This window comes from Leptonotus elevatus, chromosome 13 (genome assembly GCF_054856555.1).
Source record: "Leptonotus elevatus isolate MCC_2025b chromosome 13, RoL_Lele_1.0, whole genome shotgun sequence".
In the NCBI taxonomy this organism is placed as follows: Eukaryota; Metazoa; Chordata; class Actinopteri; order Syngnathiformes; family Syngnathidae; genus Leptonotus; species Leptonotus elevatus.
The window spans coordinates 8,504,734-8,531,778 of record NC_141251.1 but is presented as its reverse complement, the minus strand read 5'-3'; the positions used below and the strand labels follow the sequence as shown (position 1 = coordinate 8,531,778).

At 38.6% G+C, this 27,045-nt stretch overlaps 2 protein-coding genes across 5 annotated transcripts in view; one reads left to right on the top strand and one right to left on the bottom strand.

The window, feature by feature from the left end:
- fancl (FA complementation group L) overlaps positions 1 to 12,859 on the top strand; it is a 21,348-nt gene extending 8,489 nt beyond the window's left edge. For all 3 annotated transcript variants that reach the window (XM_086093134.1, XM_086093133.1, XM_086093132.1), the window contains 9 exons: positions 1,476 to 1,572; positions 2,895 to 2,963; positions 5,346 to 5,496; positions 6,045 to 6,128; positions 8,510 to 8,555; positions 8,920 to 9,001; positions 9,663 to 9,779; positions 11,920 to 11,991; positions 12,379 to 12,859. In XM_086093134.1, the coding sequence (XP_085949260.1) occupies positions 1,476 to 1,572; positions 2,895 to 2,963; positions 5,346 to 5,496; positions 6,045 to 6,128; positions 8,510 to 8,555; positions 8,920 to 9,001; positions 9,663 to 9,779; positions 11,920 to 11,991; positions 12,379 to 12,414 (754 nt within the window). In that variant the 3' untranslated portion in view covers positions 12,415 to 12,859. The remainder of the gene's footprint in view (positions 1 to 1,475; positions 1,573 to 2,894; positions 2,964 to 5,345; positions 5,497 to 6,044; positions 6,129 to 8,509; positions 8,556 to 8,919; positions 9,002 to 9,662; positions 9,780 to 11,919; positions 11,992 to 12,378) is intronic.
- Positions 12,769 to 27,045, bottom strand: LOC147163714 (serine/threonine-protein kinase VRK1-like). Of its 2 annotated transcripts, none has more exons than XM_086093130.1 (13): positions 26,673 to 26,820; positions 25,819 to 25,953; positions 25,211 to 25,266; positions 25,020 to 25,089; positions 24,617 to 24,704; positions 24,322 to 24,430; positions 23,795 to 23,887; positions 23,371 to 23,503; positions 19,522 to 19,642; positions 18,695 to 18,753; positions 15,158 to 15,330; positions 14,031 to 14,207; positions 12,769 to 13,131 (listed from the first exon to the last, which is right to left on the bottom strand). In XM_086093130.1, exons 1-13 carry the CDS (start codon positions 26,686 to 26,688, stop codon positions 12,934 to 12,936), a joined length of 1,428 nt encoding a protein of 475 aa, XP_085949256.1. In that variant the 5' UTR covers positions 26,689 to 26,820; the 3' UTR covers positions 12,769 to 12,933. The 2 variants fall into 2 exon arrangements, with proteins under 2 accessions (XP_085949256.1, XP_085949257.1); XM_086093131.1 differs by lacking the exon at positions 26,673 to 26,820 and adding an exon at positions 26,863 to 27,045 and having other exon boundaries at positions 12,828 to 13,131.

The window sequence follows — 27,045 nt, the reverse complement described above, 5'->3', positions numbered from 1 at the left end:
ATGTGTGTGCGCGTGTCATCCCTGGGGACACTGCTCCCATCACTCCTCTCTAACACACTGCGTAAATCCTCGGCAGATATACGGCCGTGTCAAGTTCAGCACTCATTGTAAGGTACTGTAAATCTAGAGGAGGACTCTCCTAGTCCTTTGTCTGAGACCATCTTTTGTCTCAAAGTTTCAGTTGACTGGAAACTGTACAGGATGGGGGCAGCTCCGACTTCTTCATAGTGTGCTGGAGTAGCAGTAAATCTGACTGTAGTGTTGGTGCATGATCGGGACAGATCAGTGCAATGTCCTCTGCCTCAGCAGGTTGTAATCAGCTCAGGAAGAGGGGTCTAATTTATAGGCCGAGCAGAGCTTGCGACCATGATCTCACTCGTAAAGTCATCCAAAGACATGTGATTTTATTATTAGTTTATTAGTTTTTTTTCACCCCCTCTGGTTCAATGCATTATGAAGAAGTACAAATTCTCAGCATTGAAAAATGTGTAAGCTATTCTATATGAAATAAAGTTTTACACTGAAGCTACCTTCCAGAGAAACGTAGTAAATTCGGCTAGAAACTTAGTAAACTAAGCTACTTGGGTGGGAGCCTTTATAAGACAAACTACTTTTTTGCAAAACAGGCAAGAGTTTCCCATCATTCGTCAGCAAAACCCCTGTCCGTCAGTGACGGACTGACAGTCTGTCAGTACTGACGGAAGGCACCTTTGAAAATAACTTGCAGTTGTGTCTCCAGTTGTGTACTTTCCATGCTGCTCCAAATCCCGGGCACCTTGTAGTGCGGGCATCAGCAGAAGAATAGTTTAATAACTTGAAGTCTCGCGAAAGAGATGCATTTAAGGTTTACAACTGCCTGGGGAAATGTAGCTTCTATGGACCCAAAGATCACGATAGTAGGGTAGCTTCGCTACTAAAAAGCAATTTGGTGTTGATGTTGTTCAGTGCTTAGCTTTTGGTTTTGACAAGCGTTTCATTCAGTGTAGCCCAGCCATTGCTTAAAAGTGTCGATCTTCACTGAGTCTACCTGCCAAGTCATAATCAGAGAAGCTCAAGGTGGGGGCAGCATTGTGTAAATTTGCTATTTAGATGCACTGTGTCACAATCTGGGAAAGTTTACAGCAGCTTGCTCACAGCCACATTTGGAGAAATATGCATCACACAAATATTTACTTGTTTGCATAATGTTACACTGGGTCAGCAGACTCCAGGAATCAAACTACTGTTTTCCATAAACCGGCCCCTTTAATTGAGGAAACCATTGCAAATGTGTCAGTATGTGTGTAGTTTGTTTTATTTAGACATGACATCAGTGTCGTAATGTAATGGTAGTAACAGTGTTGTGTTAAGGCTGAGAGCAGCGACTGTTCAAATGTCGCATTGGGTAGGCATAATTAATGAAGGATTATATGTTGTGACCCTTTAGTCAACAGATGAAGTATGTTGATGCGTGTGTGTGTGTTTTCAATCTGCAGGCTACTTTTTATAGACACACAGTTTCAGATGTTGAAGATAAAAGCTGAGGACTCCTCCGGACGGGAGCACATTCTTACCATTAACCTCAAGTCTAAGGTAAGGGTGCTTCTTACTTTAATGTATGAAAACACACAGTTGGCATTGATGACTAGGTCATCTTCACGATAAAAATGATTCATTATCACATGGAACGTGGTCCATCTTGATTTCATATATTCAGCCAATCCAGATCCAGGTCTGACTTCATTTAATACATATGGGCCATTCAATTTGCTGATAGCAAATCAGTGATTTTCATCTGCACCCTCAAATCTGGGGCAAACTGGAGAGGGTGTACAGACTTGATAACCCACTGTGACTGAGATGTAGCACAGATAAAACATCTCCACGCAGACCTCGCCATGTTAGAAAATGATCCTCTATGAACAGAGAATGCAAGTACACTTACTCTTATCTACATTACCTTGTCACCAGTTGCTGCTTTTCAGACTATGTACATGGACAGCAACAACCGTACTACAGTAAAGGGATGAAAGGAATCTTGGACATGAACCACCGTTACCCCTACTTTGTTTTTCACTTGCCTACATGTTTGCATAAGATTACATTTGTGAATAAATTCTTTGCTTAGTGTAATGCATGTCAGACAGTATCATACATTGTTCTTTGTTTGTAGCTGGACGCAAAAAAAATGGTTCAGTAAAGTTTGGTAGGTTATTACTTATTGGCACTGTATAGTTTTTTTTTGCGGTTAATATATGGCCAGGCTTATATGGCACTAAGAGTACAGGCAGTTGTTGATTTACGATATTTGTTTGACATTACCACGGTGAGGCGATGCTTAGCTAAGCCCATCTGACATCCACCTGTGACCAGGGAGAATGCTGAGAGCCCACCCGGTGCCAACCTGGCCATTTACACTCTTCTTTCTGGAACTGTGAAAATACCCTTCCAGCTTCTTCCACCAGATCTAGTGCCAGGTCATCCCTCACTAAGCACAGCAAGGGGGAAACCGTGCTGAAGGAGTTGTGGGTGACAGGGAAGGGAAAGCAAGGGCAAATATGGATAGTTACGGCTTGATGGTAAAAAGGGAGAGAAAATGTTATTTGTACTAATCCAACACATTACTGTCCTTCACTTACCGTACTTTTACTGTCAAATCTAGCAATAAAGGAAGGCACTATTAAGCGCTACCTTTTAAGTCTATGGTAAAAATGGGGTGCATCTGTATGAGTTATTGAGTTATTGTTGCATACACCAAATCTGCTTCATAGAAATATTTTTCTGAAATCACATTTTGTCACAACTATTGGGCATCTTCTTGGGTGAGTTTATCAATAAGGATTTTCTGATTTGAAACAATACAGTAAAGTTCTTAATTTTGTGCATTTAACTCCCCAATCTTCTCCACCAAACAGCACCCAGCAGAGGCTCCTGTATGCTCAGCTGATCTGCCAGTCCCCCTTCTCTTGAATTGGACACCACAGGTATGCAAATGTTTGGAATAAAACATGATTGTACAAATTCTGATGATTGATTATATCCATAAGATGTGGGAAACTTAACAAACTTTTTTTACATGAGGTTGGTATGTTGTTGACCATAAGCCCCAAGACTTTTGCCGAGGCGTGGGCTGGCCGACCGGGTAGAGTCTTCCGGTTCAGATGTGCGGCATGGCTCTTTAGTAGAGTGGTCGTCTCCCAACCGGAAGGTTGAGGATTCGATGCACACCCTTGGTGACGAAGTGTCCTTGAGCAAGACACTGAACTCCAATTTTCTCCCAGTGGACCTGGCCGCGCCCTGCATGGCAGCAGCCGACTACTGGTGTATGAATGTTTGTGTGGTTTGTTTGTAGGTAAAGTGCTATATTAAAAGCATTCCATTTACCATTTGCAGTTAGGAGTAGTAGTGAAAATATAGAACGATCAAGACATTATCAATTGTTATTTTTTGTTCGGTGGAGAGTAAACTTTTGAATCCACACGTTTGACTCCTCTTCAGCTATCACATCTCCACAGTAAACTGCTTTATCTGCTTTTATTTTCAACATATTCTAGTAGATCGCTCTTGAATGGGGGCATTGCGGTTTATAGTGTTTGACGGACATTACTGACGGCCAAATTAAGCTACTTGTTATACAGTGGGTTTTATGGGGAAACAACTCCGGAGTTTTTTTTATGGTTACTCGATGACTCATTATTTGCATCTCATGGTGGCATCACATTTATCTCTGCCACTGCCTTTTAGTTAGCTCATCGCGCCAGTGGATGTTTTTGTCCCTAAAAAACTACTGCCCAATATGAAAAGCGTTGTCAGAGTTTCAAAGAGATTGTAGGAGGTACTGACGCGCGTGCGTGTTTGCGTGTGTTCGCATAAACCTGTTTGTGTGTGTTGATACATGGCAGGCATACAGTGAGGACCAGCTTAGAACAGCGCTACCGTATGGAGCCTGTCTGCCTGCTGGGCTGGTGATGGATCTCTCCCACACTACAACATGAAGTGTGTGTGTGTGTCTGTGTATGCACATCTATGCCAAGTGCTTTTTTTGTGTCTGATGAGTGATGGGCTAGTGTGTGTGTGTGTATGTATGTATGCGTGTGTGAGTGTAGGGCAGGGGGAAGGGCCTGTCTGTCAGCAGTCCTGACATGTTCATTTGAAAGACTAATTATTGCTTGCTCTGTTGCAGGGCCAAGACGTGCTACTCAGGGCAGAAATTAACAACTAATGTGTATCCCAATCTAACAGTGTATGCGATATATACAGTAGCTTCAGCATTTTTAATTAAACGAGGACTTTGTATCAATATACTAATATAATTTTGGATTACTAGTCTAATTTAGTCGGTCAAACATAAACAGGTAAGTGTGTGTATAGTAGGAAAGGGATGGTATAGGTCAGGAGAAGGTAACCCTGGTCCTTGAGAGCCTCTATATCTATATATATATATATATATATATATATATATATATATATATATATATATATATATATATATATATATATATATATATATATATATATAAAGCTTCAACTATACTACTAACATATTTGTAAACGGCCTTTCGCTATTTAATTGACTCAATAAAGTTAATAGAAATAAATAGAAATCTCAGCGGCAGCTTTATGGATCTAAATTGAGCTTGTGTATTGCTGTTATCATTAAGAGAAATGAGAGAACCAATAAGCTACAGCTCACATTCAGTCTTTAGTAAATTCCTTCTTTCACTTGCACTCCTGTCTTAGATATACGAGGAATTCAATTAACTGCGCTTCTCTCTTTTCTTCTTCTTTTTTTTTTTTTTTTAATCTTCCTGAACTGGGCTTAGCATAGTTATCCTGAGCGCTAACCATAATCATGCCACTGGCATTAATTGGGCTGTAATTGCAGAGGCTCTCAGCACCTGGACGATGCTTAATTGTGTGCACTGTGCTGGCACAATGACCTATAATTTTTTGGTTCATTTTTTTTCGCTCTAATTTCTTTCCCACTCATACCATCTGTATTGCTCACCCACACCTCTCTCGGGTTTCCTTTCACATTCATGTTAATGCCTTAAGTTTCACTTTTCAAAACTGGTCAGTAATGATGTGCACACCATTTAAATACAGTAAGTTAAAAACTGAGTTTTCCCTGTGAACACACTACAATATATAAGTATTGTATGCACAGTTCTACGAAAGAGATCTTAAAAGGATAAAGTGAGCTGTGCCATTTTTGTTTTGTTTTTTACATGGTGCATTATTCTAGGTAACAGTTTTGTGTCCGTGTCCATAATGCTCAAATAATTTCTTGTTTCCCGCTTTGTGTCAAATAATGCTGTACCGAATGCCTGTATTAACAGCTTTCTGCTTGTTCTCTGATTTGATAGTCTTCGTTGAACCAACTCCACAGCCAGTTCCTGCTGGTCATAGAGGCTCTGACTGAGTTCTGGGATATTCTAGATGAGATTGATACGAAGACCTGGATTTTGGAGCCAGAAAAGCCAAGTCGTTCTGACACTATGAGGCGAATAGCTATCGGTAATATATACTGCTTAACATATATATTAGACCAAGCTTTCAAGTTTAGTAATGCAAATAAAGTGCGTTCCTCATCATGCAATAAAAATATAAATTAGGTAATTCACAGGTAATCATAGTTTAGAATTAGAATATAATTTTGTTTTAAAACCTTTTTTTTATGTATTTATTTCTTTATTTTACTTAGTGTATTTTGGTATTTTATTAACTGTTTTTTTTTTTTTTTTTTTTTTTTTGGTTTTACTAGATTTTATGTGTATGATAGTGTACGGATCTCAATGTGCAGCACTTTGAAAATGCTTGTTTATAAAATGTGCTGTAGAAATAAAGTGGATTGGATGTACTTCAGTATTTACTATACTTTCTTCCAAACTTAAACTTGATAAGCTTGTCAACAAATGCATGTTTGCCACTGTCGTTCTGCTTTAGCGTGACAAAAATGAAGCAACAAAACAAAAACACCTTTGTTTTCCTTATGTCTGCACTGATGCTTATTTTTTATAAAATTGTTTAGCAACATGACAGTCAAACATTTCTTATTTCTGCAGGAAACAATGTCTCCATTAAAGTGGAAGTGGATGCCCGACACCCAAAGATGCTGCCAGAATGCTGCCTGCTGGGAGCTGAGCATGGTCAGTCAGATGGTAACACTTCAGTGTTATTTTAGGTTGTGTGAGCAAAAGAGAAGAGTCTTTGTATGTGTTTAAATTTTACAGTGAAAGATGATCTTAGTTTTAGAATACCTTTAGATGTGGGCCTGGATAACAACATCACAATTAAGAAATTTTCACTAGTTGATTAACACATGATTTATTTACTACAACGGCGTATTAGGGCCATGTATAATTTTTTTTTGGGGGGGGGGTGTTCAGGGGGGGTAATATTCCGAGCAAAAAATTGCAAATGTGCCAATTTCTTTTTTTTTCTTTTTTTTCTTTTTTTTCTAAGAGCTCAGTATTCATTCGGTAATTTTACCGATTTGACATCATCATCATTGCTCTCTTTTTTTTTATTTTTTTTATTTTTATTTTGTATGTGGGTGAATTTGCCAATTTCTAAAGTGGCTAAAGCAATTACTAGCTCCTTATTTGAAAACCCGACCGAAAAGTATTGTCACAAATTTCCGATTTTTTCCCCCGCAAATTTGCCACTTTATAAAGTGACAAATTTGCAACTTTATAAAGTGGCAAATGTCCACGTTTTTTCTCGGAATATTGCCTCCACCCTCTAGAATTTTTTTTATTTATTTATACATGGCCCTAATACACCATTGTAATTTACAAATTGTGAAAATGAGCTGATTTGTCACTACAGGAAGTCCTTAGTCGCAGCCCAATGGAAAAACATTAGCTCCTGCGTAAAGTTGCAATATGGAACTTTTTTCCATAAACAAACTTTGCAATAAGCTTTTTATTTGACCATTTATGACTGAAATGCCTTCCAATTAGTAAATTAACACCTTAGCTTAGCACAGTGGAGACATTTTTCTTATTCTTATCTCTTTCTTTTCCACTCACAATTTGCCTTCCTGAGTGCAGACCTACAGGTGTTGCGTGAACATTATTTCTGTAAGCATTCTTTCACAAGCCCTGAGCATCTTATAGCCCTTGACTTCAACTACTGGACACCTCTGATTATACGCTTCAAAGATTTCTATGATATATTATGCTCAGGAATTGGTTAGGATCAGCATTCATCAATTTCTAGGCCGCTCATTGTTTTAAGGGTTTGTTCCCAGGGTCGGTATCTCTTAACTTCTCACTTTCCCCAATATCTGAGGCAATTTTAATGTGTTCTCAAGTTGTTTCCCACTGATGGCAGTGTGTCCCCGTAGCCGTGTGCCCAGCCTGATGCAATAAGCTGCAGGCCATGGCTAAACTCGGGTAATAAAAAAGCAAAATTTGTCAGTGCTTACTATTATTCAGATTAGCCCGGTAAGACGCCATGAGGTGGGGTGGGAAAAAAATATATCACGACGTCCATTTCCTTTCGTTTGAAGTTGAGCTGGGGTGCTTGTGTTGATTATTGTCTTCAGTCATGTCAGAGCGCTCGCTTTCAGTCTGGCGCGATTTCATTCTCGTCGTCGCAACCTCTGAGACATCCGGCGAGCTTTCCCTTTAATTCCCCATCAATTGTCAGCCATTGTTTCTGTAAATCCAGGGTCATGAAATGCCAAGCGTGTTGCCTAGCAATGTGACTCAAATGATATTAAACATAGACACTTCAGCCACCCGAGACGCTAGGCAGGCGACGATCCTCAAATATGAGGTGTAGCACAGAAATATTGCTTTTTGCATGTAGGAGTAAGAAATAGCGAAAGTGATGAGCGCTACTCAGAGACAAGGCTCCCATGTGGAACGCAGCAAGCGGTGATCTGATATCTGCATGCACTCACAAAGGCTGTTAAATACGAGTGCATGTAATATCATGTAATAACGTACGATGGGAAAAGATAAATCAATATAGAATTGGAAAAAGTCTGGAGGTGTGGTGAGGTCTCATTTACTGCCATAAATTCATAAATAAAATAAAAAGAAAATTAATGGCAAGAGGCGATGAACATTTTTTATTGCAATTAATCGCATTACTTCACTAGTTAACTAGTTTTACATCTGTTCTAAATGTACAATAAAAAAAATTCTAGGTTTTCATATTATTGTTAACAAAACTGGAAAAAATTGTAAACTAAAATGAATAGTTAAAATGAATTTTTGACATTTATAGCCGTCAATGACAGTGAATGGATAAAAAACAGAAAAGATTATTAAAAATTCAGGGCGTCAGGCAATTAAAGTTTTTAATCGCATGACTTCACTAGTTAACTCGCGATTAATCACAAATTTCATATCTGTTCTAAATGTACAATAAAAAAAATTCTAGGTTTAATACTATTGACAAAAGTGGAACAAATATTAAACTAATAGAAATAGTTAAGATGCATTTTTGACGTTTATAGCCGTCAATGGCAGTGAATGAGTTAAGTAATCCATTGTCAACCCTTGTCTTGTTGCAGTTGTGACGCCGCTGAGGAATAAACTGAACACCAACATGCATTTGTGGTAAGAAGCGTCACACTCTGGGTTAAGGGTCAACCCCCCAAAAAAAGATGAATCCTATTTTTAGATTGTTTTTTTATGTCGCCCAAATCACCACAGGTTACATTTGCCTCACTATGACACATGTCAAGTACTGCAAATCTAACACTCTTCAATTTAACACAACAGCAGTACAAATGCTCCTGTTTTCTCTCTCTCTCTCTCTCTCTCTCTCTCTCTCTCTCTCTCTCTCGCTCTCTCTACCATCACCCCATTTCTTTTTTTAAACCAACGGTGAAAGTCTCTTAATCATCCCCTAGTGTCTTTGCAGGCTCATTTGCATGTGGTTAATTAGTGTGTGAAGGAGCTGTCTGTGGTCTGCTGGCAGGAACCCGGACTCTGGTGTCTTGCAAAACCTCCAGGATGTTTTGGAGATCGAATTCCCGTCACCTGCCACCCACGAAAAATCTGTATGTCACACGATTGCCCCCCTTTTCCATTTCAAACATGCCTCTTCCCATTGCGATTACCTCAACGAGCTGTGCGTGTGTGTGTGTGCGTGTGTTTCACATCTCAGCATGCACACTCCTCTTTGTGTGTCTACTTGAGCGTCAAATCTTAAGGGGGCGGATATCCACTATTGTCTCTTATTGTGCCTGTTGCCATTTCGTATTTTGTTTTGCGAAGAGGCGGGAACAACTTCTTCTCTAATTGGGTTGTTTACAGATCGGACTATTAAAAACAACAAAGATGGCACAATTCCGTGCGCTATCGCAATCACTTTAATCAAGCAAAGCCATTTATCTTTTCTTTTTCTTTTTTCCTGGTGGTTCTTCTCCCCTCCTGTCGCTGCAGTTGACTTGAAAGAACATTCTGTATCCACTGCCACGATAAATGCTTCATTAGCATTCAGAAAGGAGAAGGGAAACAAGTTTAGTTGACCAGATGTTGATTTTTATTTAATTTTTTTATCTGCCACTCTTATTTAATGGCTAGCTGCGATAAAGAGGCTCTATTAGACCAAAATGCCTACAAGAGCCATGTCTACTCTATAGCGTGAGTTTTTTTTGGGGGGCACAGCGTAAAAGAATAGTATGTCATTTAATATTTCTATTTGAATATCGTGTGCAGATGTTCAGTGTTGAGTGTGGGATCTGCTACTCGTATCGCCTTGAAGCGGCCATCCCTGACCAGATGTGCAACGACCCTCGCTGTGGTCAGCCCTTCCATCAGGTCTGCCTGTATGAGGTATGAACGGTCTCGCCTGTTACATTGAAAAATCTACTTAATTACTTTACTTATATAGTTTATTTTAGAAGTAACTAACAGGTTACTTTGTTGGTTACTTCTCATATAAAAACATTACAATTACAACTGGTTCTGACTTTATTGGAAGTGTATTTTTAACTGTAGAAATGTATTTTTTATTTAAAAAATAATAAAAAATAAAGGGGGGAAAAGGAGGCACATGGTTTAAAATTAATGATTGAATGTGCTTAAAAAAGAAATGCGATTTTTTTCCTACAATGAGGTCTTAATCTTCTTTTTAACATTATTTATAAAACAGACAAATTGGAATCTGTCCATCTATCTGCTTTTTTAAAAAAAAAATCTGAACCTATTTGCAAAACCTGAAAATATGTGTCCATTTTTTGAAGCCATTGCATTTTACAAATACTGTATATTTTTGTAGAATTAAATCAGGTATGATTAGAAATCTTTCACCATTTAACAATGTGATACTAAATTATAATAACTTGAAGTGGTGAACCATCAGGGCCATTACAAGGAGTGACCTACATTTGCAACCTAAATTCTAATATTGGGTCCATGAAGCTGAATTTTTATTTTATTTAACATTATATTCTCTTTATTTTGTTTCTTGTAGCTTTACTTTGTATGTGGATGTAACTTGTTTGTTTGTTTCGTTTTTACCAATCAGTGAGCTGCCATGTCAGACTGTCCAGAAACTGCAGAATCAGTAGTGCTTGCTAGTAACTTACATTGGCAATCAGATTTCAAATTAGGCTGAGGGTCAGCATTTTTCTGCCCTCTGATAGGTTGGGCAGAGCAAGCAAAGTTCAAATAGCAAAGCACATATGTAACAATCTACACACAATTCTTTTGTTACAGTTGTGTGATGTTATATTGCATTTTTGTTTGGTATTGTTGTTTTTTGTAATTGTAATAGGGGTGGTATTAAGAGGTGCATTATGTAATTTAAATCCCCACTGACGGTCCAGGTATGAAATGTTTGTTTAACGAGCAAGTGATCCAGTGTTTGTCTGTTGGGAACGGTCTGAGTTGACTTTTGAGGTGCATGTCAGCAGCTGAGAGGAGCTTTGCTAGCCTCTGAACTGAAGAGAACGCTTATAGCAATGGTAGTTATTACAAAAACGGCCAGCAGGTGACAGCAGAGTATAAGAGATCAACCAGGGCCATGTTGCAAAAAGGCTCCATTCCCCAGTGTTTTAAACAGATTTATGAATAATGATCAAATATAGCTATACTCTAATGCTAATTTCTGCAAAACGGAAACAAGATTGTCTCTAATTAAATTAATCCAAGTTAACATATTAAGTTTAATGAACTCAATAATAATTAAGTTTACTATATTAACTTGGAATAACTTAGAGACAATCTGTTTCCGTTCTAATTAAATTAATCCAAGTTAATTAGAGACAATCTGTTTCCGTTTTAATTAAGTTACTCCAAGTTAACATTAAGTTTAATGAACTCAATAATAATTAAGCTTAATATATTAATTTGGATTAACTTAATTAAATTTTGTTACCACTTGAAGTAATTCAATTAAGTTGGTCAACAATTTTCTTTTTAGAACTTAAGTTGGTTCAACAATTCTCTTTTTAGAGTGTAGGTACGATTAAAAACCAGGAATTTATTACATTTAAGGTTGGCTCTTAATTGGGAAAATGTTTTAGCTTAATCCAGACTTTAAAAAATGTCATGCAAGTACAGTGGTATCCTGATCGCCATATTTAAATATGGACGTCTGCTGATGACAAAAATGCTTGAATATGATACCTTTCTATTTGATGACCCTCAATTCCAAAGTAAAGTTTCCAATTAGAAATGTTTCCCAAAATTACCCCCCACCCTCCCCCTGAACCCGGTCCAAGTCCAGAAAGTAAGCTGCAACTGGAACTTTGTTCTTCAAATGAGCTCTTCCTGCTTGAGCAAAGGCCCTTTCAGTTTGGGAAAATGTGGCGAGGCTTTCATGTGCAACTTTACAAAGTATTACCTGAATGTACCTTTTTAAGTGCGCGGTACGTACAGTACATTGAAACAAATGTTATCACTTGACACGTCGAATTCAAGGTGACGATTTGATTAAGTCGTCTTTTCTCTTTTATCTTTCCCCTTCCAGTGGCTGCGCGTGCTGCCTGCCAGCAGGCAGAGCTTTCACACGGTTTTTGGAGAGTGTCCTTACTGCAGCAAGGTACGCCTGCACGTCGCCTCGTGACTGACAGCTGCCTTCATAAAGGCCTTTGCTGTATAGTCAAGATATTCAGCATGCTTAATTAGCATAGCTCAGTACAGCACGTGGCCTTCTCTTTGCTGAAAGGCTATTGGCAGCAGAAAAAAGGTGCTGCATTCGTAGTCAAGCTACTCGCTCCATCATCATAAAGGAGTGAGTAAAGTATGTGCCAATGAATGCTGCGTGTTATTGAATCCCAGTCAAAAATGAACTTATTTGTGTGCATGCCTTGCAGTGTATGTGATAGCTCAGGTAGTCAGAAACCAGAGTGCACTTTATTGCATTGTTGTAAAGTATCCTTCATAAAACATTTGACTATTTAATAGCGGAGCTCTCCTTCTATTTCAGCCCATTACTGTGAAAATGGCAGCTCAGAAGTCCTGAAAAGTGGCTTTGCCTGCCACCTCAACTCAAGCAAACGGACTAAAAGCTAATTAGAGCCAAAGAAAAGAAACAAAGTCACTGTTCATGTTCATGAAAATTCCTGCATTGAGAGGGGGAAAAAGAAAAGAAAAGTTTAAACGAAAGTAAAGTCCAACAGCCAGGAAAAGGCCGGCGGCCAGGAAGACTTGAGCGTAAATCATCTGGGGGCAAGCAGCTTGCTCTCCCCTTCCGAATCGCACATCTTCGGGGGTCGAGCGCTCACGCTGTCGCTCGTAGGTGGCAAACATCCAATTTCGCCTGACTTCCTCATTCACACTGATGCCTTTGAGGTCATCTGTATTTCTGGATCCTCTTGTGAAATGTACTCTCTGTTAAAGAGGGCAATTTGCTCTGTTGGAAGTTCCTTTCATTCAAATAAAGAGAAAAGACTGTTTTCCCAGTTCAATACTTGTTTTTTTTTATTTTTTCAGAAGAAATTCTTGCGAGCAAACGGGCTAACATGTACAGAGGGTCTCGTTCTCACACCTTTTTAGGCCGACCTCTTTTTCCTTTTGGGGGACCTCTTACGTAGCGTGGATCAATGGGTTGGCTTTTGGCCTCCTCTTCATGCTCCTCCTCATCATCATCATCATCATCGTCATCATCTGAGCTGTCCTCTTCCTTGTAAGTCTTGACGGATGTAGTCCTCTTCCTAAGTGATCTTTGGACCTCACTCTTCTACAGATGGGGGGAGAAAAGCAAACAATTGCAGTTTCTCATGATAATATGCAAATCCATCTCAGACTATAGTAAGAGCCTGCTTAAAACAAAAAAGCATTAGAAGAATTGTTAGGAAATACATACTTAAAAATATGAATGACCCTCCCGCAATAGTTGAACATTTGCAATAAACCATTCAAAAAAATATTTCAACACACTTAAAACACTTTTTCAAATCAGTAATGTAATTACAAGCATTAAATGTTTATTATTTTTCGGACTCGAAGTTGCTCGGGAATACAGTATAAAGTTGCACCAGTCAAAAATGCATCATGAAGAAGAAGGAAATGCGAGTCGCACTAGACTTGAAATCGCTACACTTTAGGCCAGAAGGGTCAGTCATGAGTAAAAAAGTTTTTTTGAAAATAATAATAAAAAAAGAAACTCCGCAATGCACGAGCCAAAGTATTTATTAGTTTACACCTGCAGTAGATAAACTGTTCATTTGCCTCATCTTAGTATAATAACGAATAATAAATGTTTGTATTGCTTATTGTAATGAAGATCAATTAATTAATTGCCTGTAGAAAAGAACCTTGAAGAAAATTGCAATCGCCAAGGGGAAAAAATAATCACAATTTTCCCAAAATTTTCAACCCTCTTATCTATATTTCAGATTTTCATCTATTGGGATTGGCTCTGTAGCATAAGTATGTTGAGGACCCTCCAAAACGAGAGTGTATAATAGTAAACATTTGCCGTTTGAAAGTGCGTCCACTCCGACTGCTGCTCGGATTGACGTCTTTCAAGAGACGAGAGGACGCATTATGAGGTGTGAAGTAAAACGCTTTCCTGTCTAAGATCTTTTCATGCTCTACTACTTTGAATGCTCATGAATCCATTTTTCCAGAGCATACCTGTGGAAGGGGTGGCCCTCGTCTGTAGATTCTTGGCACTTGTTTGGGCTTCTTCTCCTCCTTGTCCTCTTCCTCCTCCTCCTCCCCCTCCTCCTCTTCTTCATCGTCGTCGTCGTCAACAACCACTTGCATGGGTGCAGATTTTGCTTTGGGGAAACCTCGAGCTTTTGCTGTTCTCTGTGACAATAAATATGACAGAAATCTCAATCTAAAACAAAAACATTTATTTTTCCCCCCTATTATTAACACATGCTGGCTTTTCACAATAGAGCTGGAATGGTGTGAGAAATTATAATTGACCAGGCGACACCGGTGACTAATGAATGTGAAAATGGCCTTTGTCTCTGCTGACATTTCCTCTCTTCACTAAACCGCCCCGTAAATGGCCACTTCTGTTTAACTAGGGATCAAACTGGCCAACACTTTCACATGGAAATGAAATGACACGGTGAAGAGGGGGGCCTAATTGCAGATATAAAGTATGTGTCATCAACTTCTTCAAACGGTGGCCTGAGGGGTCGGGAAGTGATTGCGGTGAATTGGAGGAGAATCCTCCAGCGTTGGAGCCGCTCACCTCTGGTCGACGCGCTCCTCCTCACCGCTGTCACATCTCGCACGAGGTTAAGAGACTCAGAGGTGCAAATTGGGATACATGTGACCAGCAGCCAAACTGCTGAATGCACTGTAAATCTGATTTATATTACTTTACATAGGATTAAAGAATACATTTGTGAGCCTCCCGGGAGCTTTATGACATCTGAAATCAATGTAGCTGGCAGAAAAAGGCCTCACATTAGTAGTTTTTTTTCTTTCTTTCAATATTCCGCACTGAAATGAATAAAAAATGTCAAATTCATTCCACACCAGAGTTAGAAAATCAGCCCTTCATTTGTATAAAAAAAAAACTGGTTTCATATATAAAGTGTTTAAAGTAATTTTTTTAAGTATTACTGTAAATAGGGACGAGCTGGGTTCAAAACAACAATTCTAAGTGTTGAGTGTGGCCAAGTGACACGCACGCATGTACACTAAGGAAAAGAAGAAGAAGAAAAAAACGACCAAGCAACATCTCGTAACTCGAAAATCGTGAAAATCGTTCTACTTGTAAATGACTGCAATGTTCTCACCTTGCCCCTGGTGGGAGGATCGAGCACCTTGGACCTCTCCCCGACGACACGGGGTACAGAGAAATCCAGTTTTTCCTTTGCTCCAGTAGACAACATTTGCCTCAGGCGCTGGTAATCTGGCTTGTCTTGGAAGCCCAGAGATTTCGCATACATGAGCAGGGACGCCACCTCAGCTGAAGACAGGAGGAACATGTCACAAAGATACGCAAGTCCAAGAGTAATTGTTTTACATGTTGTTTGTGCATGCCATAGTACAACCATGGTAGCAGACTACGGTAGTGTCAACATTTTGACTGCAATACTATACCTGCATAAAATACTGGCACTGAAACGGTACCAAACATCAGTCAAATAAAAATGAAATAATAAGTGACAGCTCATTTGTTTTAGTTGTATGAATTCAAAAAAATACTATATGGATACAAATTAGAATACATTCGATTAAAAAATATATATACATGTTTTTAAAACATTTAACTTTTTTTTTTTCTAAACACACGACTGATATTTATATCCAGTACCATACAAAAATTAGGGTACCAAAAGATTTGTTATTCAATGTTTAAGGCTTCGAGCAGTATAGAAAAAAAACAACTTTCACATTCTAATTTGATTATTTCTTATCAAGAAAATGAATCTCAACAAATCACTCAAATGCGAAGGTCCGCTGTTTTACAACTCGTTATCAAAGCAAATGATCCTAGACTAGAGAAATGCATATTTTGTAAAAGTCTTCCTCATACAGTGGGAGCACTTGTATGTCTGGTAAACACTTGATAGACCAATATTTGATTAAATTTTATTACTTTGCTACATTTAAAAAAAACATTGCCGATTCAGAAGACCTTACTTTACATGTAATTTCCTTCCTTGACCCTCCAACCAGTGATGGGAGCTTGAGATGTGAGTGACAGGTGAATTCAGCTCACAAGGGGCTCTTGTGCCTCCTCTCAGGGAATTAAGCAAGCATAGTACGCATGTGCGTGACTGTCAACCAGCCTCAGGCCAGATGTTGTGTATTGCACATACTGCATTTGAACTTGTATCACTGACTTGCACACTCAATTTGATACAGAACCTGTGTCTTATCTGTGGCAGGCAGCTGGGCTTTGTCAGCAGAGGACTATTCGGTCCTTAACCGTACACGCGCGTAACTTCTCCTTGGAAGAAATAATCAAACAAGCCCAATTTTGATATGACATTGTCAGTGGAACAAGTTTTCATTGTACAATTACTCTATAGTACCTTGGACCTCAAGGAGAGATTATTCAAAATGGAATTTAAATCATTGCATATCATGGATTGCTATTTTTACGACATTTAAGAAAACTGGAACAAGAACTGTCTCCTTTCGGGAGTACTGCTAAAGCGACCTTGGTAAGGCAAAGAAGCCCCCTAGATTCAGATGAATACTGGATTATGCCTTCTGGATTTATTAATCTCGTTTCCAGGATTCCTGCATGTGTGTGGTCGGCTAGTGAAAAGGTGGAACCTCAATTCAACAGACCTGGGATCAACGGACTCCGGATTTAACAAACTGTAATTAATGTTCAGTCCACTCAAAATAACCCATTGTGCAATAGCTGTCAGTCTGTTAGTCCCAGAATTCGCCATGGGTGAATATTTACTGCCGCAAAAGAAGCTGTTACATGTATTTCTGGGTTGTGCCGCTGTCACCACAGTTCTATAGTACAGACTAGATCCAGCTAACAAATGTGCAGGAGTGATGGTCCCACATCTGTGGCGGCCATTTTGGCAGGGCCAGCATTCCCTTCAAAGGCAATGGAATGCATGGACATTAGCTTAGCATAGGCAAGCATCTGAAAAAGGGTGTCTTATCTACCTATTATCTATGGCTATAGTTTATTAGTAGTGTACAAGTCTCTAGAACATGCTATACTACTGATTTTGGTAAATGAGTATACAGCTGTTTTTTGTCAAGCCCCTCTCAAAGGCATTCAATCGTATTGGAGGTGAAAAAAGGAAGCATGCGCGCTTACCTCGCAGTTAATGAAAGCGACCAGCTGTATGCCATCACCCCCCACCAGGACTAGTGAGGTAAGTCTGGATAAACTTTTTTTATTTTATTTTTTAAAGGTTTTATTTGCAATCATTTTGTACTGCGCTGAATTGAGTGTTTTTAGGCCATGGGGGGAAAAAAATATTTTCAACAAGCGACCTCTACCGTGTTAAATTGTGAAAAAATACAAAACTGAGACCCGAACCCGGATCGTCTGGTCGAAAGACTAACGTCTATCTTACTGAGCTAACAGTCCGGTAATGATCTTAGTGTTCATTTGTCATGGACTAATGGTTGGGGTTTAGGATGAGGTTTTCAGTGAGGTTGTACAGTACACGGCACAGTGAAATTGTAGATCGAAAACATGTAGTCAACACTAAAATAATTACTGGACAAATAAGTAGCTAAGTCAGATAAACACTCGTCTTCCGACCAGACGGACCGGGTTCAAGCCTCATTTTTGGATTTTTGCGCTATTTAACATGGCCAATAGAGGTTGCTCAAGTAAAATATGTAACACTTGGTTGTAATTTGCCACCTTTTCAAAACAACCTATGTGGTTGTATTTATTGGAGGACTGTCTCGACAAATGACTTCCTGGCATCCTTTCTTTAATTCACATATATTAAACAACTACGTTAAATAATTTATGTTACACAAAATTATACATTGTGGTATGCAATGCATCCTACGAATTTTTATAAATAAATAAAAATTATTCTATTGCTCCTAGACGTCAGCTATGACAAAAAATAGACTTTTTTTAAAAGGCATTTGGTGACAAAACAAACTCTTACAATATCTCAACATTATTCAAATTGAATACCATTTGCGGAATATAGCACCATGATCATCATGATGTAAGCAGATGCGCATGATTAGCATTAGTGGGCCACATAAAATGATGCAGCAGGCCAGGTCTGGCCCCCCGGCCTGGAGTTTGACACGTGATCTAGACTAATTTATGACAAAGAAAGCAGCCTAGAAAAAAAATCATGATAGGCTGAAATGGGCATATAGTATATAGTGCCATGGTAACAAATGTCAACAATCTGCACTCATTTAATTACTTAAGTGGTGTACACACATTCTATCACTAGCTTAATTGTATTGCCTCTACCGTTGAAAGTCACCATAGTAATTATCCAGTCTCTATAAAAAATTACAAAGACCAATGTTTCTGTGGTGTGGGCATGTAGAGTGTTAAGAGATTGTTATGCCCAATTTGCTCAAACAATGGTAATTAATTAATTTTTTTCCTAGTTAAAATGTTCAATGTGAAAGATTGCAAAACCTCCTCTGTGGTTAACTGTGCTGATGACCGATCCACGCACTCTGTGATTTTGATGTGGCTTCCTGAAAGTTCCATTCAATGTTTTCAAGTAACGTGATATGAACTAAACGAGGCATCTACAACAGAGGAATGCTTAACCGCAAAGATCATTGTGCTTCAAAATGTCATGTTCAACTTAAAAGGTGTCAGTGAAGTCCTGGAACTTCAGATTGTTGAAAATTACCTGTGCTGGCTCCACTCACTGACAGCTGCTGGACAGACTCTGGCAGCTTATCCATCAGTCTGAGCACCAAGCAAGACAGATAAAACAGTGAGGGAATGAGCAGTAGAAACATTATGAGGGGAACATTATTTAGAAGGAGATAGTGGGGTTGGGAAAGGACACGGCGGCAATGAGCTAAATTGAAGCAAATTATTCAACCAATTCTTATTACAAAATATAGAACAGTTCTAATTGGATTAGAGACTATTCTAACTTGTATAAGTGGGACAAGTGCTATGCTATGCTATCTGATGGTTCAACTAAAATAGCAAATTATAAATTTAAATCCAATTTGTTCTGATCAGATACTAACCAGGAGCAATAACTACCACATAAGCGGCATTTGCTGTGATGGTTGTATGTAGCTCAACTTCCCCTTGCTGAGACAAACAAGTCTAGAGACTAAGGTCCAATCCCAATACTGCCCGTTACCCCTAATCTTGTCCCTCCCCATTATGAATGCGCGTTCACGCGGACAAAGGAGTTTCCCAATTCTCCGTAAAGTGTAGGGGGAGGGTTAGAGACGAGGGCTGCAGGTGCCTTTTCACGAAGATAGAGCCTGACCTCCTTACAAAATGTGCAAGATCGCCCACCCTTAGTGCAGGGTGACGAGGAAGTAATGGGATTGGGCCTAAATCCACAGCAGCTGTGCTGGGCTTTGTAGAGCAATATATTTTCCTCAATTATTTCAAGACACTATTAATTCAGCAATCACTGATTTAAAGATAGATTCACCAGTTATACAAATTCCAAATAAATGTGTCAGGCCAAAATTTGGCGGGACGTACCTGGCCTTCGCTTCCATGACCTTCACTGCGTTCTTGAGGTCATTGTCCCAGGGAAGAGACCCACATAACCAGTGAAGAAGACAAAATCCAAGAATCTGAATGTCTCCACGTCTTGATGGAGCTTAGGCAAAAAGAAACAGATGCAACGTAAGTAATGTATTTTATTATTCTATTTGTCCGTTTTTATTCATATGTTCTTTTATTTAAGATCATCACTACAATGAAATGCATACTGTATTATAAGCCACATACCACACCACAGTGCAATATGGACATAACATGGAGATATTGTAAGTGTCACTGGCAAGCATGCAAGCTATAGCTGCTACGATGCTATTGTTTGGAAACAAAAATGGTTATTATGAAACAGTTATTGCACATTTGTTTGGTTTTTGCACAGAAAGAAACTATTTTGGGGATGCTGAATGTTGTGAAAATATTTTGTGTAAATAATGTCTAAAGCAACGTTGGAATGAGTAAAACATACAGTAGTATTTTAAGGGAATAACCCTTAAATTACATGTTGGGTTTCATTCCATCACAATTACTAACTAAATTACTGTTAAAAGCATGTACAGTATTTAAAAATAAAATGTAATAAACTTAAGAGTGCTTGCATATTACTGTGTGAAAGAGACTGGAACTACATTAATTTGTGAAGTGCATCAATACTCGAAAACCAAGTCCATCCAGAAGGGTCGAGCCCGGGGAGTTTTAGCAACTCAATACAGTAATGGCCATCACACGTCTTTGGAGAAATTACGTATCGACTGGTTTCATTTGAGGGGAGAAATCTTCTCCTTGAGCCATGACTGGCATTGATTCTCCCCAGCCAACAGGGAGGTCTGATGGGGAAGCATGGTCCTGGCCACCCAGGACAAGATAATCAACGAGATGGTGGTAATCCGACTGCACAATAACAGGTGCGTAGCTGTAAATGTGCCGGCATTTATTAATCTTGACTTAATCATCTTTGAACCATTCCGTCTTCAGTGTGTGCACGGAATGTCAGGAAGAAGGCATGTATTGTGAAGGAAAGTGTGAAGAAAAGGAAATTGCTACAATGAATAAAACACTCGTTGGCCTTCACTGGAGTCATTAAATTGTCTGGACCTGGCAGGGAAGCTAAATGATCAATGAGGATCAGGAGGCAATGAGAAGTGTTCTAAGGCTGTCTGCTTATAGCCCAAAATGCTTGGAATAACAACATGATAAACTCATCTTGAGGATGAATGATCATGTGAGAAACTAAAAAGTTTCCAATGGGTTCAAATGGACTAAAATTCCCAATGATCATTTTTGTCATTCATTGTGTCGTTTTTAATGGAGTCTCAAAAAAATACACTAATGTCCATAAATATTAAAACATCAAGTGTGGGAAGCCTGATCTAATATTGATATTGGTCCGATATCAGCCACAAAAAAACCCGTATTGGATTATGTCGGTCTCCATGCAAAAGCTCTGATATGAGCACTCATATACAAGCAGTCCATTCCAGACTCCGCTCCTGCTCTTGCTCTTCTATCCAGCAGCGTCTGCACTTTAATGTACTTTATTATAGTTGTTTCTCAGGGTCCTTTAATTGATGTTGTTTTTATTTTATCATTATATCACTTGATCAATTCCCTTCTAACATTCCATACTAAAAAATAAAAGTATGTATCTGATATATTGGCTCAACATCGGTATCGGACAGAACTCTAGGCTGCAATAATGGTATTATATTGGAAGTGAAAAAAATGTATGGGGAGTGGGAACACCCCAATCATCAAGAAAATCCTCATGTTTTTGATTCTATACACCACCCATTAATTCTTAACTCAATTTGAGTGCTTTAAAAACATACATAAAAACAAAGTGCTGTACATAAAGAAAAAAAACAGACATAAAAACAAAGACAGTTCGAACTAATTCATAACATAAAAACAGTAAACACCTTAAAACTAAAACAATGCTGAGTGGTAATGTGGGGCCAGACCAAGTCTTGGTGCTAAATCAATATCAAAATACATCCCGATAAACCAGTGATCATATATAGAAAATATGTTCAATTGTTCATACAATGTTTGAAAGTACAAAATCTCAATAAAAGACCCTAATTACGACCTGCAAGGCATTCTGCAGGATGTAAACAGAGGCTACAGAATAGTATTAAATTTGGGCCACAATCATATGCATGTAGGGGAAATTTTGAGCACAAAGGGGTGTCCATTTTGACCACACAAGAAGCGTTTTTGAGAGCACTGTAGGCCTCGTACTCATCTGCCGACCCAAAGAAGAAGCCGCCAAACACACTTTGTGCATGTGCTGTGGGTTACGCACGCAATTGAAAATGAGGCTTAACTTTATTAAATAACAAAAATAAATAAATACTTATCAAATAAATGACCAGCCTCAGTGCAATATTTGCAATAAGATTACATTGTGCAAACTAACATGATTAAACACCTCCGAATGGATCCCGGGGACGTCACAACAAATAACAAAGAATCTCTATGGCAAAATTATTCAAAAAAATTTCCATCATGTTTTTTCCAGGCCTGTTTTATTACGATAGTTTGTTTTTAAAAACTATTCGGTTGGACCACTGTTTAAAAGCAATGTCTGATTTTCATTGATTCATCTTTACTTTTTATTTGGGGTGCGGTGTTCCATTAATAGAATGATACCAAAAATGTTTTGTTACACGTGCATGAGAAAAAGGTTAACTCAGAAATGAGAGAATTTCTCAAAAGGCTATCTCTGGTTTAAGCACACTGTTATATATAAATATTCGGATAACAGATGGATGGATGGATCATTGTCAGGCTTCTAAGATCCAGCAGAAGAAAAAAAATCTCTATGAAAATAAGTTAAAAGCTATTGTGATTCAATCCACTATCTAAACCACTTATCCTCATTCCATTCATATTTAATGTTCCAATTAAATTGCTGATTTGGAATTCGATAGATATTGGAGACAGGTCAGTATTATTTTATGCATACACCACTACGCTGATAGTGAACCAAGCATACAGTATTGACCTGCTTGGTGATGGAGCTAGCCAGCGTGATGATCATGCGTGGCTCGTGCATTCTGCTAACCAAACATCAAAGTCACCAATTAATGGGGGAAGAATACATGTTGCAGGTTATGACTTCAGCTAATTAGTAGGTTGTTAAACAGAGACTGTGTCTGGGAATTCTGCAGGGGCGGTGGACGGACAATCGATGGTCAATGAGAAGAGAAGGATGCAAGCAGGCAATTTGCCAGTTAATGTTTTCCCGATATCAGTAGAGGGAGGTGGCGACTGACAGGCGGACAAAGTGTTTTACATGCACTGACTAACAGGGTTCAAATACTGTAAATGATATAATAAGCCTCACTGTGCTTGCTTAACATTTGTTTGGTACATTATTGCCAACTACTACAAAAATGGTCACGTTTGCTGAAGATGATTACAAGTATTAATGTATGTTTTAGAAAAAATCCTGAATGAACATACAGTTTACAATTAGAACAAATCCCCTCCTGTACAAATCACAAAGTGACGCTCACAAGGACACCATTAGTCACCATCAACCAAACAATCTCAAAAGATACAATAGAGTTTAAAATTTGAATTTGAATTGACCAATCTTGAATATAGTACCTGAAAATACCTTAACAGAAAATATCTTTGGTAGAAGCCCTGTAGATTATTACTTGAGCAACAATCTTATAGTATCAAATGTACGTACTGTAAGTAATCAAGGGAATGTACTCACATTAAAATATATATGAAGTATTATTAGTAGGTCAAAGCATATTCAATTTATTTATTTATTTATTTTAACAACCTGTAATGGTCATGAAAACCTTAACCTACCAACACCTTTGTGAGCGTCGAGACTGGTGTACTCAATGGTTCCATTGTGGCCTTTCCTGGGATTTTCTTTATACTCTTTTTGGACTCCATCAACACAGTACCTGCGGGCCATCCCATAGTCGACTAAATAGAGCTAATGCAGGGAAGAAAAAAGAAAAAGAAAAAAAGAGACATGTACATAAATTATTTGTTGCAAAGACGCCAAAACTGCCGTGTTTTTAATTTGTTTTTTTAAATACATGCGATGACAGATTGTGCAACATTTGATTATTAATTGAAAAAAAGTCCCTATGACTTCTGGTTTGTCAACATCAGGTCTTACCAAAGCGAGCCACTCACATGATTTTTCTTCTCCCACCAAATGCAGTATTACCACATATATTTGCAACTAATAACTGTCTGAGAGTGAAAGTTTCAAACTAACCTCTTGAGGGTTTCTTTGACCCAGCATAAGGTTGGAGGCTTTGATGTCTGCATGAACAAATTCATTCTCGTGCACATACTCCAGTATATCCACCTACAAGACAAAAACAAGCTTTGCAAAACCGTTTCGGGGTGTCACTGCTGGTGCCGGGTCACCCGTAGGAATTTGTTAGGGGACAGAATGTTGGGTCGATCAAATTCTTCATTTACTTTGAGGAATGCTTCTGCAATAGACTAAAAAAAATATGGTAGTTTGCCTCCCAACAACAATTCACACTTAATGGAAAAGAATGTTCTAAATGCCCCAAAACACATATACTGTACATCAGCTGATATGAGAAGACAGTGACAAAAACAACGGAATTAAAAATACTGACAGTCTTATGGTATTGTGGCTATACCATTAACACGTACAGACTGTTATGGTGTGTCACAGGGGCTTTTTCATCTGTATACTTTTATCAATAGGGGGGGGGGGTCTATGGGGTAGGTCTATTTATTTCATGTGGGGATGGTCTCGCCACTCACCAATACTTGACCAACTCGGAGCACAGTAGCCTTCTTAAAGCGACCTCCATTACGCTCGCTAATTTTCTGAAGATCAGTGCCCAGTCGCTCCATAACCATAAAACGATACCTAAACAACAGAAGAGATTTAAATGAGAAAGCCTTTCATTTGGTAAAGAAGGAGCTAACTGTTTTCTTTCTAGAAAAATTGGAAGATTGATATTTCAAAACTCAAACTTGCAAAAAGCTATTGAACACCACTCAAAGCCAGCCACATATAACATCATCTAGAGTCCAGACCAAGACACATTAATACCTGAGGCCATTATACTCAGTTTGCCCTGATCCCCAGTATTTTGGGACGCCAAGGTGGTCAAGTCTTCTACTTCTCATCCATTGTTGCACTAAAACAAAGTGAGAGAAGTGTATGAGGATTTTCTGTTGCACAAGCTAGATAAATTCAGAACATTCAGATATCAGAAATCCCTGGTGGCTCCACTCACTTGCTGATATTGAGTGATTAATAATATTATTATTATTAAGAAGAAGAAAAAAAAGGAAGAAAAATAAAATAAAAAAGGGGAATTGATGTTGTACTATGTTACCAGTTTGGTCATTGTTTTCCAAAGTAAAAACAGAGGTTTGCAAATGTCTTATTTTGAATAAACACAGATGACAGTCAGTCTTCTTTGCCATTCTGAATGTGAGGTGGTACTCACCGCTCTCTGGTTTTGCTGCCCTTATGTAGAAGCAAAGCTCGGAGAACAAGGGGCCATTCTCAAGGTACTCCTGCACAATTAATTCATCAATTCAAAATGAATTCATTAAATGCTAAATTCCATGTCATAAAAAAAAAAAACAATTAAACTATGCATGTCCATATTCACAAACTGTAAATAAATATACTCACCACTTTTACCACAAAGTCGGTATCCGTTGAGACGGGGCTGCCAATGTCTTGGGATGCTTTAAGATGTTATGAGACAGACAGGGAAGAGGATTTTGCACACAGTCCAGGTATAAGTCATATGCAATATTGAAAAGCAAGCACAAATCAAGGCATGGACTGTTAGTCCTCTGGGGGGAAAAAACAAAACAAATCAAAGCATATCTTTTTGAGGAAGGATTCTTGAATATGCCAATTTGTAACCCACCCTGGCCTGTATATAGAGTACTGATACGGAACTTACGAGCTTATAGCTATTACTGTCTCTGTGGTTGCTATTGCTATACAGATGTGCTTTAAAAAAACTAACATATGAAACATTTCATTTTAAAGGAAAAAATGGTGCTGCTAACATGCCATTTTTACAAAATGGCTTATTGTAGGAGCCTGTAAAAGTATAGGTCACTAGTGAATATCTACCCCTTGTGGGTCACCACAGAGGCATGCATACAAACTGCTGTAATTCCTCTACCATTTACCTGATTTTAATACCCTACAATTATAGATGACCCAATATTTATGGATCGGACCGTGTGTGTTAGTGCGCAGTCATCAGATAGTGTTCTGATTACCGTGGTAGATCAGTCCAAAGCCACCTTGACCTAAGATTTTCCCCAGCCTCCATTTCTTCTTCCCCTGGTCAGTCAGTATGAAGCCATCCGGGAGCGGTTTGGGTAGCGCCCTCTTTTTAGGAGCTGTCATTGAAACTAAACATATTATAAAAACAATGTGTCATATTCATACCAATACTGTTTTACAGAAAACAAAGCAAATCATAACACCCTATTGAGTATTTGTTTTAATTAATTTGCAATGTATAGATGGATCTAAACCATACGTGTGAAGAAAACAGATAGGTGATTATAATTCAATTATTTGTGAGAATTTAATTGAATCCTTTGCAACTGGACTGCTCTGTTTTAGAAGACGTTCCCGCCTCTCATCCAAGTATTTGTGAGAAGAAATACATTTTCAAAAGATGAATAGAAAAGAAAACACAACTGCAAGCAGCTTGACTATCTGAAAATGATGCATATTGTCATAGAGATTGTCAGTGACTCAGTGATATCATTTACCTTTTGTTTGAATTACAAGGCTTCTTATGCCTCCTGCAAGTGATTATTGTAAAGTTGTAGCATGTGGAGCAAGCCTTTAACTTGAAACCAATAAATTCTTCTTCTTTTTTTAAATCACGTTAATACTGTGTTGGGACATGTCCCAAAATACAAAGCAGATCGAGGGCGACATCAGAGCATATGTAATCTTCTAGCATCAATTAGTGTGAAATATTTCGCCCGTGTTTGGACTTAAAAAAAAGAATGGAATCAGTTCCAAATCAATCAGATATGCCAATGCTATATCACGCGTCACAAAACGTTCGCCTTTAGTTAATATTTTTTTAACTGTTGTTACCGAGTAGCATTACCGTGAACTCGCAGCATCTCCACCACACTAAATTGTCCATAATGGTAAGCTCAACAATCCTTATTCCTTTGACAAATACAGTCGATACGACTAAGTATGGCTTGCAGTAGGGGCAACTAAAGTAGCAGCTAACTTAGAGCTAGCTTAGCCATGTGGGTAACATTCTAGTCAAGTCACCGAGCAATACGTACCAAACTGCAGAGGGTGTTACCAGCGTGTCACGTTTGTTCCTGTGCAATAATGTAACAATGCGCAGTTGTCGGTAATTTTTCAATGCGAATTTTGTCAAAACTCTTGTAGACAAACACGTCAAAGACAGGTTAAAAACGGAACCCCATCACTTCCTGAAACTTTTCCCTCTCGCTACAGTAGCG

Excerpts from the sequence above, each read along its gene's own strand:
- LOC147163714 (XM_086093130.1), bottom strand. Across the intron at positions 24,705-25,019 it reads GGCAGCAAAACCAGAGAGCG|TGCAACAATGGATGAGAAGT; the intron begins GTGAGTACCACC and ends ACTTTGTTTTAG. Across the intron at positions 23,888-24,321 it reads TCCGAGTTGGTCAAGTATTG|GTGGATATACTGGAGTATGT; the intron begins GTGAGTGGCGAG and ends TTTGTCTTGTAG.